Below are 15156 nucleotides of genomic sequence, written 5' to 3'. Positions count from 1 at the left end.
CTGGCCCTGGCTGATCCCCTGGGCCTCTCTCTGTGCTCCGACTCCCCACCCGTGGCTGCTGGTCCCTGCCTGCCAGCTTTCTCAGAAGGTGGCCCGGCCCTTGTGAGGAGCCTGCTAGCTATGGACGGGAGATAACCTCCCTCAGAGCCGCCCCCACCGGTGGCTGCACTGCCTGTTCCTGCCCCCCCACCTCACCCCATCTCCCGGCTCCTCAGTCTGGCTGAACCAGGCTTCAGCATCCTTCCGACTCTTCCCAGCCACGACCTCCTGTTGGCTTCTCAAGTCACTCAGGATCTTGGCCAGGTCGGTGCCGGAGCTGAATTCACCTCCACCTGACCAGGGCCTGCTTTCCTCCGGGCCCTCAGCCTGCATCTCCAGGTGGGCCCTGGCCAGGCCGCTGGTGTCCCCTCCCGCCCCTGTGCGGGGCCTGCTGTGTCTCCAACTTGGTTGGGAAGTCATCCGCGGCCAGGCGGGCATTGTCGATCCGCAGGACACTCTTGGAGTTCTCAATGGTGGCAGCGAGAATCTTGTCCCACGTGTCCTCGACGGCCTGCTAGTAGCGGCTGCAGTCGGGGGCCGGCCCCGGCTCCTGCTTCTGGTACCAGTTGCGGATCTTCGCCTCCCGGGCAGCCCTTGGCCGCCTCCAGGTGGGAGGCCGGGCAGTTGTGGAGGTTCTGCATGGTCACCTTCTGGTTGGCCCCCAGCAGCCGGTTGGCCCCGGGCTGCCGCCGTATCCCCCACAGGAGGACCAGGACACAAAGCAGGCAGAGGACACCGACACGCCACGGCCACCCAAGCCCCGTGGATGTGGGCGCTCCCTAGGTGTCTCCTGCCCCGCAGCTCACGGCACCACCGCCCAGGCTGAGAAGGACCAGGTGGCCCACGACCTGTGATAGCTGGAGGAAGTCATAGCAAAAGAGGGCGCAGCGACACTGGTGGGAGGAGCTGTGGTCAGCAGGAGGAGTGCAATAAAATTATGCTTTTAATAGGTAATAAATACACCCACATGGTTCAAAACTCGGAAGGTCTGCTAATGCACACAGTGAAAAGTTTCCCTCCCAGTCCCGCCCCCAGCCTCCCAGAACCACAGTACCAGCTTCCTATGTGTCTTCCTCAAGACAATCTAGAGCGCTACAAGTGCGTGTATGTGTGTTTTCTCTGACAGGTGTAATTTTTTTTTTAATATATCTTTATTGATTTCAGAGAGAGGAAAGCAGAGGGAGAGAGAGAGAGAAACATCAATGATGAGAGTCATTGATCGGCTGCTTCCTGCACGCCCCCGACTGGGGATCGAGCCCACAGCCTGAGCATGTGCCCTGGCCTGGAATCGAACCCCGATCGCCTGGATCCTAGGTCGATGCTCAACCCCTGAGCCACGCCCTGCTGGGCAGATGTAATTTTAAAAGTTAATGTTATAGCAAAACCATAAATAAAAATCAGTATCACTTCCTTATGATTAGAAAGTAGTGGTAAAAATAAATATAAAGAAAACAAAATAAAATTAAATTCCTGGAAGACTTTGCTTGTTAAAGGGCCTGAGCCTGAGATGCCCTCTTTCTGGTACAAAGACGAGGGAGCGTCAGAGAGGAGCTAAGGGCCTAAGAGTCCCACTGGAGACTTTCTCCTGCACTGACTCGCTGTTTGGTGGCACTGGGAAGGGGACAGCAGTCTGTGTGAGCCACTGATGGATGCCAAGTCTGTCCCAGGATCACCAACTCACAGTAGGTAGAACATCCCTCCAGAGACCCCTCGCTTCACGCCTCGGGCTGAACACGAGCCCTAGTTAGAACGGGGCGCGGCTGCCTTTGAGCCGCCTTCTCTGAGCGCCCCGCCGTGGGTGGTGTGAAGGCCCCGCGAGTGCCCCGGAGTGCAGCCCCCAGACGTGCTCGGAGTCCCCACGCCCCACCTCGCGGGCACCCAGCGCCGCTCACTACCAAAAATGGGGAGACTGCGGAGAAGCCAAAGAAGGAAAGCCAAGTCACCGGGAATCCCATGGGGGACATGTTTTGAAATTTGTCTTTTTTTCAGAGGCTTTTTTTTTCTCATAATTGCAACCATGGTGGCATATAGTTTGATACGATGCTTTGTTGTTTCTCACATTATGAGTATTTCCTAGTTGATTAAAAACCCTTAGACGTACTGTTTGGTTCAGAAAGTTTCACGATGGTTTAAAGGAAAAGGGAACATGTTTACAGGATGGGAACTGTTTCTATCCATTCAGCCAGGCCTTGGGCAACTCAACAGGGCCTGTTTCCTGCCTCTCCACTGGAACTCCCAGCTCCACCCAGCCTTGCTAAATTTTCTACTCAGCCTCTACTCTCAAGAAAAAGCCAGAAAAACAGTAGGAACAACTTAGATCATCTATGATGACCTTCAGTTTTACTAATACAGGATTTCTTCTGAGGATCTCGGATTACCTGTCACATCTCCCGCAACAAATGATTCAAAATTATTTTAAGATGGGGACAATATGTGGTAGAAATGCCGCCCCACATTCCTTTTTGTATGTACTTCTATTGATTTTGAGAGAGAGAGAGAGGAAGGGAGAGGGAGAAAGAGAAACAGCGATGTGAGAGCGAACCGTCGATGGGCTGCCTCCTGCATGCCCCCTACTGGGGATCCAGCGCACAACCCGGGCACATGCCCTGGCCCCGAATCAACCCTTTTGGTCCCCAGCAGACGCCCAACCAGCTGAGCCACACCCACCAGTGCCCCACATTCTAAAGGGAAGTCCCAAAAACACCCTTTGGGACTTTCTAGTGAGACTGCAAATTGCACCCTTCCTCGATGGATTAGGGAGCTGTGGTGCCTCTCTTCCTGTCGCCCACAGAGGGCTCCCCATGCCTCAAAGCGAGTGAAAGGGTTGCCCCCGAGGAACCCCTTGAGATTGGAGGTCCCGTTCCTGCTCTGGGCTGCAGGAGCTGGAAGGCCCAGATGAAGGCTGGTGAGAAGTTCTCAGAGGACCTAACACATGTCCCCGAGAGTCTGAAGACCCACGCGAGCATGGAGACTAGTTCTGGCTCACCCCTGGAGACCCCCAGAGTGGGACAAAGTATACCGGCGCAGCCCAAGGTGGCCAGGCAAGGAGAGAGGCGGAGCACGCCCTCGCCTCTGTATGACACACCCAGGCCACCTGAATGCCGCCAAAAGTAGGTGGGCTTAAGGTACCGTGATAGACCCCTGCCCTCGGCAAAGGGACCCAGCAGTAGTGTAACTACTACTGCAGGACTGTGACTCCAGAAGCGGGGTGCGGGGCAGGGGAAGGGCAGGGCAAGAGCTGAGGGGTTGTCACAAGAGTCAGCCCGACAGTGTCTGCTGAGGAGCCCATGAAAGCAGCAGTATTTGGATGGCCATCAGGACAGAGGTCCCAGATTATAACCACACCAGTCATGTGTCATCTGACTCTTTTCCTCTAATTTACCTGAACCTTGAAGGAGCCAGCAGAGCAGGGTGGGGAGGGTTTGGGGGAAGGAGGGGGATTGGGAGTGAAAGCAGATCCCCTTCCACTTCGAGTCATTTTAAATACGGTGTGCTGTTGAAATTTTGAACTATGCTGGACTGGACACTTTCCTACCTGAAAATGAGACTGCTCTTCAAGCTGAAATTACCTAAAAGCTGTGCAATCCTCCAGAGCAAGGCTGAACTACTGATAAAAGGTAGTTTCCTGGTGTAACCCTTCAAGTCCAACCACTTAGAAGTTTTAACCACTTCATGTCCATGTAATCCATCAAGCCCACCAGTTTTTCCTCAAGTCCACAATTTAATGGTAATACCATTAAAACTTTAAAGGCACACATGCTAGGACACAGAAGCTCAGTACCTACCGAAGAGAAACCTTAGCACATGTGCACATAGCATCATGTACAGGGATGCTCATTTCAGCATTGTTTGCAATGACAAAAATTAGCAACGAATAGCAATTAACCAAGGCGTGATTAAGTAAGCAATGGCACAGTCATATGGTGAAACACTACACGGCAGTTAAAAAGGAGAAGGTATGCCTGGGCAGTGTGGCTCAGCGGTTGAGCGTCAATCCCTGAACCAGGAGATGGCAGTTCGGTTCCCGATCAGGGCACATGCCTGGGTTTTGGACTTGATCCCCAGTAGGGGGCGTGCAGGAGGCAGCCGATCAATGACTCTCTGTCAGCGTTGATGTTTCTATCTCTCTCTCCCCTCCCTCTCTCTAAAATCAATAAAAAAAAGAATATATATATATATATATATATATATATATATATAAAGGTGGCCCTGGCTAGTGTGGCTAAGTGGTTAGAGCATCCACCCATGCACCAAGGTCTCGGGTTCAAATACCAGTAAAGGGCATGTATCTGGGTTGCAGTTTCCATACCCAGAAGGGGGATGGGGGTGCACTGGTCAGGGCATGTGGGGGAGGCAACCAATCGATGTGTCTCTCTCTCCCCCTCCCTCCCTTCTACTCTCTCTAAAAATCAATTTAAAAAATATCCTCAGGTGAAGATTAACAAAAAAATAAAAATAAATAAAATTTTAAAAAGAGAAGGTATAGTAACATGAACAGATCTCGTGAATGAATGAATGAAAAAAAGCATATTGCACAGCACATAGAATAAGACGTCAGCTTCACGTGGAATATTACATCATTTATATAGGAAGCAAAGTACAGTCCTATATACTTTCCGTGGGACATAAACCTGTACAGAAAGTCCTGGAAAACTACTCACCAAACTGGCAACAGGGGGTATGTCTGAGGGAGGAAGACAAGAACTTGGGGTTGGGGAGCATGATCTGAGAACTTTCCCCTTACCCATAAGATATTAAATATATTCATGTATTATTTATATTTTTTAATTTTTAAAATAATTTTAAGAACTCATATACCTGAGAGTCTGGAAGTCTAGATCCAAGCAACCAGCACCAATGCAAAACTTTATGGACATCTCCAATTTATCTCAAAAATACATGCAAATTCTGTACTCCATAACATGTTTGTTTTACTAAAAGCATGATGTTTTCAATGTTTACTCATTGGTTAAATTACACAACTTTCCTGCCACCACCACCATTACCAAGAAGAAGTCTGGCATAAAGTTGGTATTCCAGGAGGCACCACCCACGTGTGGACTTGGGTCTTTCATGCTTGTACCACCGTGTTCCCTGGGGACACTCCAACCCCAGGGGAAGAGGCAACCAGGCCGAGTGGGGTGCTAGTTGTTTCAAGGCCTGGTGCTGTGAGGATTAGATCAATGAGAGTACAAAGTTATTGACACATAACAAGCTCTCAATAAATGTCTTTGCTTGCAGTTTGGCCAGGCTCTGGCAGGTGCCCGTTTGTTCTTGTGCACTGGAAGTCAGGAGGCACAGGAAACCTCTCGGTGCCAGTTGTTCTGGGAGGTTCTGATCATTTGAGAAACGAGTGCTGGAGGGACCCCGTTCTCTGTTTCCATTTCACCTTCCTACATCCCCAGGGAGATTCTGGCTGGGCCAGGCAGCCACCGTCCAAGGAACCCCCTGATTAGGCAGTTTTCCACAAACCCGCCCCACCATGACTGCCTTTGGCTCGGGGACCTCATCTCTCACTCAGCTGGCCATGGGCAAGGTCACAGGGTCATTTCCCTCAATGCACACAGCTCAAGCCAGAGTAACTTTACGCAGAAAGAACCTATGGTGGCTGTGAAAAGAAAGCTTCCTATGTAACTCCAATAGAGGAGCAAATGAGCGAGGGCGCAGCTGAAGAGCTGTGAAAGCCATCCCTGTGTCTGTGGGGGCCAGCGCCCAGGGCTGCTCGCAGCCAACCAGGGAGCACGGCAGGGACACACAGGGCTCCTCCCGGGGCAGCCTAGTGGAGGAGTCCCCCCCATAGTCCCTTCCACCCACGCCTCCCTCCCTCGCTCCTTCACCCAGGGTCAGACTAGCATCCCAGTCTCCGGCTCCATTCTCTCGAACAGCCACCTGCCCTCACCGATCTGCACATTTGGTCCCGCCTTGGCGTCTGCTTCTCAGAGGCCCCATTTCCTCAGAAAGGGGTTGGGGCTCTTGGAGCCCACCAGCCCTCCCCAGGCGCCCATGAGAGGGGTTCAGCGCCGTGGAGTGTGGAGTGCACACTGCAAGGAGGCGCCGAGGTGAAGAGAGTAGGAGAAATGGTGTTTTCGTGCGTCCCGGAGGGTGGAGCAGGGCAGAGGCCCTCAGGGCAGAGCAGGGTGATCTGGGATGCAGGGGAGCGGCACAGATGGGGCTGGAGAAGGGCAGGGCGCCTCAAAGGCCGAGCCAAGGCCCGGGCTTTCTCCTATAAGCAACAAGGAGCAGCTGAAAGTTTGAGCCCCTGAATCGCATGACCACATTCGTGTTTTCAGAAAGATTTGGTGGGTCAGACTGAGGGCTGGGAGGCCCATAAGGAGGTCACCGCCGAGCAACAGGTCTTGTCTCTTCACACAGGTTTAATGAGGAAAGAGTCCGAATACGATCGTTTTTATTAATGCTGCTGGGTTGACAACCAAATAACCCCTCTATTTTATTGCTTTATTTTCTACCATTGAAGAGCTCCTCAAATTAATTCTCTCTTATATGTCCTAGAGCCAGGGCCCAACAGACCTTCCTCTGAGAGACACAGCCAGGAGTGCCCCCCTCCCCAGCCAGATCTTGAGGCCTTTCTTACCCTGACCACAACCTTCCTTTGGCACCATCCCTTAGTTCCATCACCCATGGAAATCCCCACCCTGGCACCAGCTGCCAGGGGTCCCCAGACCTGTCACACATCAACAGTAGCCTCCCAAGCTGTGAGAGCGAATGGCCCCAGGAGGATAGGCAGAGCAGCAGCCTCCAGTGCCACCTGCTGAATCCCCAAAGGCCTCTCAGCTCAGTGGCTACTCCAAAGCCCAGGAATGGGTCTTGGAGCTAAAACCAAGGAAGGTGTGAACCAGCAAGTAAGCTTGGGGAGCTTTATCGTCCACAACCAGCGGGGCCCAGGGCGGGGCGAGGATCAGGCTCTTCTCTTGGTTGGCAACTTGGGGTATTTCCTCAAAGTCCAAGACACTCAGCAAATATATTCCAAAGAAGCAGGGAAACAAGTCGGGGAGGCTTTATGCACCCAGCGCAGGCTCCGGTGGTTTTTACATGGCTGTTGAATGCAGGAATGTATTTTGGATTTTCTGTACAGGGTAGATGATAGCTATCTGATCACTGACTGTAATGGAAGGTGCCTGAACAGATGTGTGCCCGAGGCAGCTCTACTCCAGGGGTGACCGCATCATCAGCATCACCTGGGAAGCTGTTAGAAAGGCACGTGTTGGGCCCACCCAGACCTTCAGAAGCGGACCCTCGGCCACTAAGCTGTCTGTCTGCTTTGACAAGCACTGCTGTGTGCTCTGAACGTGGAGGGAGTGGGCTGTAAGCTGGCAAAGCCCTCACAGGCCCAGAGGTGGGGCCAAAGGCCAAGCCTCATTTTCCTGGAATTGGAAACTCTGAGTAATGCATTCCAAGGTGAGAGCAAACAGGTTTGCCCTCGCTTGGGGGCAACTTGGGGGACCTGTGGCTGCGGCCAGGCAGAATGAGAACAATGATATGCCATTCCAAGAATGATTTAGAAATAAACAAGTGCTGTATAAAATAAAGCTGCAAAGCCTGTTTAGGGTTGCCTGCATGCCATCAGCATGCGGTGCACCTCCTGACCCTGCTTTCTGTCTCTCTTGGCTTTTTTCCAATCCCCCACCGTTCCCACTCAGCCTGGCGGGAAGGAGTCACGCGGGAGGTGACATGAATGGTGGTGTCATCTGCTCCCGCTGGAGGGTGCTAAGCGAAAGGCCTTTTAGTTTGGTGACCCCGACCCTGCTCCAGGTCCTGGAGGAGGGGAGCCTGAGGCTGCAGGGGCCCCTCTCTCTGTAGAGCTCTCCAGCTCTTCCCCTCTTCCTTCCCAGGCTCCTGACCCTTTTCCCTCCTTCGCTCAACCTCAGTTCTTCCTGGCACACTTGCACCTCCTGGTGCCCAAACTGGGATTTCCTCAATGACCTGACTGTAGACCTCCCTTCTTCCCCACCACCACCCCAACCCCTCACTGGCAGCCCCCCTATTCTGCCAAACTTCTCAAAACTCCTGGAGTCCCCGGCTCCCTCCCTCCACCCCACAAACTGCGCCCCTCCTCCACCCCGCAGGCGGCTCAGGCCTCCTGGCCCTCGGGCGCCACCAGCAGCAGGGGCTGAGCATTCTTGCCCTTGTCGTGCCAGCACACGTCGAAGAAGGGGTACACGGGCCCGGGCAGGCGCTCGTGAAAGGCAAAGAGCAGCTCCAGCGCGTCCGTGTCGCTGGCATCGTAGAAGGACAGGACGCCGTCCCGGAAGCTCAGATAGATGCCCACGCGCGCCGGCCGCCGCTCCAGGTTGCGCAGCGCGCGCGGCTCCTTGGCTTCCACGTGCGCCTCCAGGACCTTGCCGTCCCGCTGCCCGAGCAGCCAGAAGCCCTGCGAGGGCACCGGGTGCAGGCGGCCGCGGCGGCCGGCCTGCGCGGCCATCACGCCCAGCGCCCAGCGCGGCTTGTCGCCCACCTGCACCTCCCAGTAGTGCTCGCCCTCGGACAGCAGCTGGCGCGCCACCACCGCCACCGCCTTGTCGAACTGGCGCGGGTCCTCGCCGGCGGGCGGCGCCTTCTGCTCCGAGCACTCCGCGCGGCGGCCGCAGGGGGACAGCACCAGGCTCGGGTGCGCCGTGCTCGGGTCCAAGGTCAGCTCCACCGCTGCGGGAGAGACCCACCCGTAAGGCCCCAGTGGGCTAGCCTCCCGCGGGCCTTTTCCCACAGCCAACTCGTGGGCCAGCCTCGCGTCCTCTAACCTCCCAGCCCCTCCTGGGAGGTGACAACCCCCTCTGCGTCCTGGCTTCTGCCAAACACTGTGCTCTCTGAGCTGCAGCTTGCTCGGCTGTGAACTGAGGCCATAATTGCCTCCTTCCAGGGTTGTGGGTGGATCCAGTCGATACAAGGCATATAACTCACTATCTAAGGCCCAGGTTACAAAGGAGGAGACGGTCAGGACGCCTAGTCCTCAGCCAGGCCCCATCTCAGGGCTGTGCGGCCTCAGTCAGTCCTCACCCAGTCTCTGGGCCTTAGTGCAGAGGTCCCTCAGTCCCACCTCCCGCCAGGCAGCGAGGACTACACCGCCATGTGTACATGTTCTGGAGCTCTTTAACACGCACCTCAGTGACTCTAGCGCTTGGGGAGAGGAGGCTGAGCCTTTGGGCCACCCAGCCACAGGCCAAGGCCAGTGCCCAGGGTTCCAGCTCCGCAGACCCTGAGGCCCCAATTAGCAGGGATTGTCATCTCCACTGTCAAGGATGCAGAGAGTGGCCAAGGAGCACACAGGGTTCAAACCCAGGCCCAGGCGCCCCTGCTGCCAGCAGCAGCAGGACCCTTCTTGTAAGCAGCGACCTCGCCATGTCAGTCACCCACCTATAAATCCCAGGCCCTCAAAGGTCCTTCTCTTAACGCGAGTACAAGGGTGCAAGGGAAAGCCTAGCGGTAAAGGGGCAACAGGCACCTTCTTTGGTGACCTCTTAGCTGAGATTGGGAGGCCTCTCTGTGTGTGGCTGTGGCCTTCCACCAACCACAGTTGCCAACATAAACCCAGAGTGAGCCCTCCCAGTACCTGGCATCAGAGCACGGAACATCTTCCGCCACACCTGGAATTTGAAGTCATCTGAGATGACCGGCAGCTGGATGTCCAGGCGGGCAGGCGGTGGTGACTCTCCCAGGATCTTCTGCAGCCTGGGGGTGGCAAAGTGTGGGGAGGTGTCTATGAAGGGACTTCCAGGGGAGGCGTGGGGGAGGGGGAGGGCAAGAAGCAGTACCCCAAAGAGAGGACAGGGCTGTGGCAGAGTTCCAGGATCTCTCCACACCACACTCTGGCTTAAAACTCCTCTGCTGAGTTTTCAGTTCAGAAAGATGAAAGATGAAAGGTTGGAGCTTTGTCTCCTACGCCAAAAGGCTGCAGGTTCAATCCCCACTCAAGGCAAGTGCGGGAGCCAACCCATTGATGTTTCTCTCTCACATCAAGGTGTTTCTCTCTCTCTCTCTCCCTTTTTCTCTCTCTAAAATCAATAAACATATCCTAAGATGAGGTATAAAAAAAAAGATGGAAGGTTCTGGAGATGGATGGTGGTGATGGTTGCATAACATGAATGTACTTAATGACTCTGGACCTAAAATGTGCACTAAAAAATGGTTTAAATGGTCAATTTTATGTTATGTACATTTTACCACAAATTTTTTTAAGTCTTTTGTGGGGGCAAGGTCCAAGCCCATCAGCTCTTCAGTTTGCCCCCACCTGCCACACCAGCGTCACCTGTGCTCCCTCTTTGCCTGCAATGCTCTTGCCCCAGCTCTTGGCCTGGCTAACTCCAGCTCATTCCTCCAGCATCCAACTCTGCACAGCCTGCCCTGGCCACCTGCTTCCCCCCCCCCCCCCCCGGGGCAGCACTGAGCACACAGTGATCCCTATGTCCCTGCCCACCTCTGCCTGGGAGGTTCCTGAGGAGAACACCCAGGTCAGGTTCATTTCTATGTTCAAAACAAAGTGCAAGGCAATTGCGGAGGAATTGGTAGGAGTAGGCTGGCATATTGGGAGTACAGGTGAGCCAGCCAGTGTCCCTGAAGACCAGGGCAGGTTGGGGGAAGGGGCAGGGCCAGGTAGATCTCACCTGCTGGTCACCAGGCAGTATTTCTGGAGAGAGAGAAAGAAAATGGAGGTGAGGCAGGCAGGAAAGACACTGGATACTTCTCAGGAGGGGGTCGACCAAGAATGCTGAATATGGGGCCAGGAAGAATCAGAAAAGCCAAAAGAAACCCAGAATTCAAGGCCACCCCTAGCGCTTTATCTGTGTAAATTAGAAAAAGGCACCGCCTTCCTCAAGAAACTAATTCTATGTGGTAGAAGATTGTCCTAAGAAATACACAAACCTGCAACATCTGTTATGTGAAGGGTGCCACTCACATACAGTGCCCTTGTGCAGTGCCCAACCCAAACAACCGTAACAGCAGTCTGGGGCTCGCCCGCCTCCATGTGTGACTCTGGCTTGTCCCTGCCCCCTCTGGACCTCAGGGTCCCTGCCTGACCAGGGGATGAGGTATCTGGGACCTGAACCCCGGCTGAGGGGCAGTGAAGAAAAGTCACCGCATGCTCACCGTGAGGAACTCAGTCTGAGGCTTCTCGGCCACTTCCTCCAGCACCTTCTCCATCTGCCGCAGCTGCTCCAGGTAGGAGTTCAGGCTCCCCAGCTCCCGCCGCAAGGCCGCCCCTGCCTCGCCCTGCACACGCTGGGCCTCCCGGTCCAAGGAGCCCTCCAGCGCATCCAGGAACAGCCGCATCTTGCCCAGCTGCTCCCCCACCGCCCCCCGGAACTGCCGCACCGTCTCCTGTGGGGGCAGACAGGCAAAGCACTTGGCTGGGGACCCCTAGCCTGGACGCCCAGTCCCCAGGCCCTGCCACGCTGAGCCCTCACCTCCACCTCCGCCAGCTGGTGCTCCAGCACAGCCACGCTCTTCTCCTTGCGCGTGCATGCCTCCTGCAGCTGCAGCTTCTGCTGCGGGAGCTGAGTCTGGGGGCGAGACGGAAGGAAGCGGCGCTGCTGCCCCCCACCTGAGCCCTCCCCCTACGACTCAGCCGCAATGCCAGCTCCTCCTCCAGCCCAGCTGGCATCTTGCCTTACCCCAAACCCACCTGCAGGTCTCCAGGCCCTTGCCAGTGCTGGTCCCGACGTCTAGAGGCCTGACCCTGCGCTTGCCTCTTTAGGTCAGGTTCTCCCTGGCCTGACCCGACCCCTCAGCAGCCAGCCCCAGCACAGTCTTGGTGAGGGTGACAAACACAAAGTGACTGGGTCTCCGCCACCACGGGGGTATGAAGTGGGCACACACAGGCCTCAGGGGGTGCGTGTAGGACGTCTGATTCCTGGGCTTCACCCATACTTAAAGCAGAATTAGCAAACACCCCAATCAGCCTCCCAGCACACGGTGGGCTACCAGTTGTTGGGGAGCTCCTAATACCTACTGCCAAAGCCACTCTTTACTGGGAGGCGCATGGCCCTGGAGACAGATGGTTCCAGTCCTGCCTGCATGGCCTCCAACCTCAGTTTCCCCTTCTGGAGAACGGCAGCAGCCATCTCCCCACGCCTGTGGTTGCGCCAAATTGGGGGCGACCTCCCCCTTCCCCTAAGGGTTTGTCGTTGGGTGCCCGCTTCCAGGAGCCCCTGGATTGACCCGAGGGGCTTCCGGTGCCAACCCCTGGAAAAATCTCCGCCCTGGGACGCCCCGTTCCTCCGGACAGCCACGCCCGCTGCGGGCCGGGGCGGGCCGGGCGGCTTCGCGCGGCCGTCGGGGTTCAGAGGAGACTGGCCCGAGCCATGGGGAGGAAGCGGGACGCCATCCTGGACGCGCTGGAGAGCCTGGCCGCCGACGAGCTCAAGAAGTTCAAGCTGAAGCTGGGCGCCGCGCCGCTGCGCGAAGGTTTTCGGAACATCCCGCGGGGCGCGCTCGCGACGCTGGACGCCGTGGACCTCACGGACAAGCTGGTGGCCTTCTACCGCGAGGACTACGGCGCCGAGCTCACCGCGGCCCTGCTGCGCGACATGGGCATGCAGGAGGAGGCGGCCCGGCTCCAGGGGCTCGCGTGAGTGCCCGCGCCCCCGGCCCCGTCCAGCTACCCTTGAGCCTTGGCACCTGGTCAGGTCTGGACCCAGCCCCTCTTCCTCCCAAAAGCGCAGGCGTCCAGTCGCACCCCAGCCCGCCTGTCCCGCTCCTCCAGGCCTCTGGCCAGCCCCTCCCTGCGGCTTGGAGCCGAGCTGCGGCGGGCGCGGGCACACCGCACCCGGCCCGCCTGCCCCCTGCAGGCTCCTTGGACTCGGTGCCCCGTCTCATTTCACCCTCTCTTATCTCTCCGCAGATAAAAACAGACGCGGTTCCACAGTTCTCGGCAGAGGTGAGCCCGGGTCGGGAGGGCTCCCGGGAGTAGGAGGCTCCTGCCCTGGACCCGGAGACCACCAGCCAGCCCTGGGCTGGCCTGTGCACTGCAGGAGCGGGAGGGGAGGGGAGGGGAGGCTGGCCCCCAGGGGAGTCTGCAGGCCTCCATACCAGCCTGAGGACTGGGGTCTACCCCCCCAGGAGTCTGGGGCCAAGGAGAAGCGCAGTGCCATGCTGATGTTTGTGCTCAGAGATAACCCGCAGAAGCCCACCCCAGCCACCAGCCGTGAGAAGTTCCCCGCGGGACCCAGGACCGCTCCGTGCCTCCAGCCCCCGCCTCCTCCTGCCCCCGCCCCTGTCACTGATTCTTACCCATCCCAATAAATGCTTCCTGACAGACCTTCCTGGGCCTGTGCAGACACACGCCCTCCCGTGATTTGCCACACTTGTGGCGCGGGTGAGACAATGCGTGCCTGCCTCTCCATTTGTCTTTTCTGGACACCCATAGGGATCGCAAACCTCGGGGTGCGCAGAACTATGTGTGGGCCCTGGAAGCGTCCGGGACTAACAGCTCCAACCAGTAAAACAGCCCTGACTTGAGTCTCGATGCCAACACAGAGCTGCGTGCCCGGGCGTGCCGGGAAGACCTAGGTTCGCGCCGCGCCAGCCCGCCAGGGCCCCTCTGCGCCGCGGCGGAGCTCCCCTCCCCAGCGCCCCCGGCGGCGCGGGACAGCCCCGCCTTCCTAGCCGCCCCGCCCCTCCCGCATCCCCGCACCGCCAGGCGCCTCGGGCCCTGAAGCCCAGGGCCCAGGTCAATGCAGCGACCCCTGGTAAAGCCCACCCGTCCAAGAACCCCGCACGACCCGACCCCCGGAGGCCGCCAGCGTCCCACACCTTGAGACGCGCGTGGGCTTCGGCGGCGGGCAGCAGGCGGTGGCCGCGGTGCGAGCCCAGCGAGGCGCACACGCCGCACACGAGCGCGCGGTCCTGCTCGCAGTAGATGCTGAGCGGGTCCAGGTGTTCCTCGCAGTGGCCCTGCGGCACCTGTGCCAGCCCCTCCACCAGGCGCGCCAGCTGCAGGTTGGTGCTGAGCGCCTGCGGCCGCGTGGGCGCCTGGCAGCAGGGGCAGGGCGCAGTGCCGTCCGGCCCGGGCTCCCCGGCCACGCGGCTCAGGCAGGCGCGGCAGAAGCTGTGGCCGCACTCGGCTGTCACGGGGCCGTCGAACAGCTGCAAGCACAGCGGGCAGGACAGCTCCTGGCGCAGGAGGCCCGGCGCGGCCGACATGGCGGCCTGGGTGCAGGAGAGGTCAGTCAGGGAGACTCGGCGGGTCGGGGAGCTGCCCGGCCCAGCTCCAGAACACCCCCTCTCCGGGCCCAGTCCTCAACACGAGCCCGGCTTGCAGCTAGCCTTACCCGCTGCCCTTCCCCGGTCTTAGCCCCAGGTTCTCCAAAGCCCCCAGGCCAGACCCTCCCTGACTCCCCTCCCCAGAGTCCCCTGCCTTCCCGTCCCCAAGCCTCCAGGCCCACAGGATCCACAGGATCCACAGGACTCACAGGTCTGGTTGGAGATCTTGGGCAAAAAGAGATTCCCAGGAGGCTCAGTCAAGGTCAGGCCTAACCAGCCGCAGGCAGGGGGTCAGCGTTGCGTCTGAAGATAGGTGAGAGGCAAGCAGCAAGCTCAGAGCAAGCAGGGGGACTGGCGGAGGGGCAGCTGGCCACGGACCCCACAGGCGATGGCAGCACTGAATAGCAGGATCCTCCCAGACTAAGCCTGGCCCCAGGACTATATTTAGCTGCCCTGCCTCTGCCTCCCAACATTTCTGGAAACCATTCTAAAAGTGAAGACTGAGTAGTCAGGGAACAAGCCACACATGTCAAGGCCACCTGTCCTGGCCCATCCCACTGTCCCCTCCCCTGCCCAGTCTGAAGCCACAGCTCAGAGCTAGCGGGAGACAGGGCCTCTCCATACCAGAGAGAGGAGATTGGTCTGCCCTTTCTCTCCCACCCCCACTTCCACAATCTCCAGCTTCCCCTTCCCCAAGTGTGGCCCCTCCCCAGCTTGTCACCCCCTTATTTCCCAGGCTTATGGCTCTCCAGGTCACACTGACAATATCATCTCCCCCTGCAGAAGGACAGGACCTCGCCTACACTGAAAGGTTTTCTTCCTCCAGAGCTGAGAGAAGAGTCTTTTTTCTGTCTCTTCAGAGCTCAGCACAAGGCCAGGGACAAAGTTGGCCTCCTTAAATGC

General features: G+C 57.6%; 2 protein-coding genes across 2 annotated transcripts; one reads left to right on the top strand and one right to left on the bottom strand.

Moving 5' to 3' along the window:
* Positions 1 to 8128: 8128 nt before the first annotated feature.
* TRIM72 (tripartite motif containing 72) lies at positions 8129 to 14612 on the bottom strand. Its single transcript, XM_087815172.1, has 7 exons — positions 14463 to 14612; positions 13804 to 14199; positions 11457 to 11552; positions 11140 to 11370; positions 10656 to 10678; positions 9605 to 9723; positions 8129 to 8700 (listed from the first exon to the last, which is right to left on the bottom strand). Exons 2-7 carry the CDS (start codon positions 14191 to 14193, stop codon positions 8129 to 8131), a joined length of 1431 nt encoding a protein of 476 aa, XP_087671298.1. The 5' UTR covers positions 14194 to 14199; positions 14463 to 14612.
* Positions 12354 to 12623, top strand: PYDC1 (pyrin domain containing 1). The gene has a single exon (XM_016217637.2). The coding sequence runs from the start codon at positions 12354 to 12356 to the stop codon at positions 12621 to 12623; it is 270 nt and encodes an 89-aa protein (XP_016073123.2).
* Positions 14613 to 15156: the final 544 nt, after the last annotated feature.

Source organism: Miniopterus natalensis, chromosome 3 (genome assembly GCF_054644295.1).
Source record: "Miniopterus natalensis isolate mMinNat1 chromosome 3, mMinNat1.hap1, whole genome shotgun sequence".
In the NCBI taxonomy this organism is placed as follows: domain Eukaryota; kingdom Metazoa; phylum Chordata; class Mammalia; order Chiroptera; family Miniopteridae; genus Miniopterus; species Miniopterus natalensis.
Note: the sequence above shows the minus strand (reverse complement) of the source record. Positions and strands in the feature narration are given on the sequence as shown.

Excerpts from the sequence above, each read along its gene's own strand:
- PYDC1 (XM_016217637.2), top strand. The coding sequence starts at position 12,354 with ATGGGGAGGAAGCGGGACGCCATCCTGGACGCGCTGGAGAGCCTGGCC.
- TRIM72 (XM_087815172.1), bottom strand. The coding sequence starts at position 14,193 with ATGTCGGCCGCGCCGGGCCTCCTGCGCCAGGAGCTGTCCTGCCCGCTG. Across the intron at positions 11,553-13,803 it reads AAGCCCACGCGCGTCTCAAG|ACTCAGCTCCCGCAGCAGAA; the intron begins GTGTGGGACGCT and ends TCTCGCCCCCAG. Across the intron at positions 8,701-9,604 it reads GTTCCGTGCTCTGATGCCAG|CGGTGGAGCTGACCTTGGAC; the intron begins GTACTGGGAGGG and ends TCTCTCCCGCAG.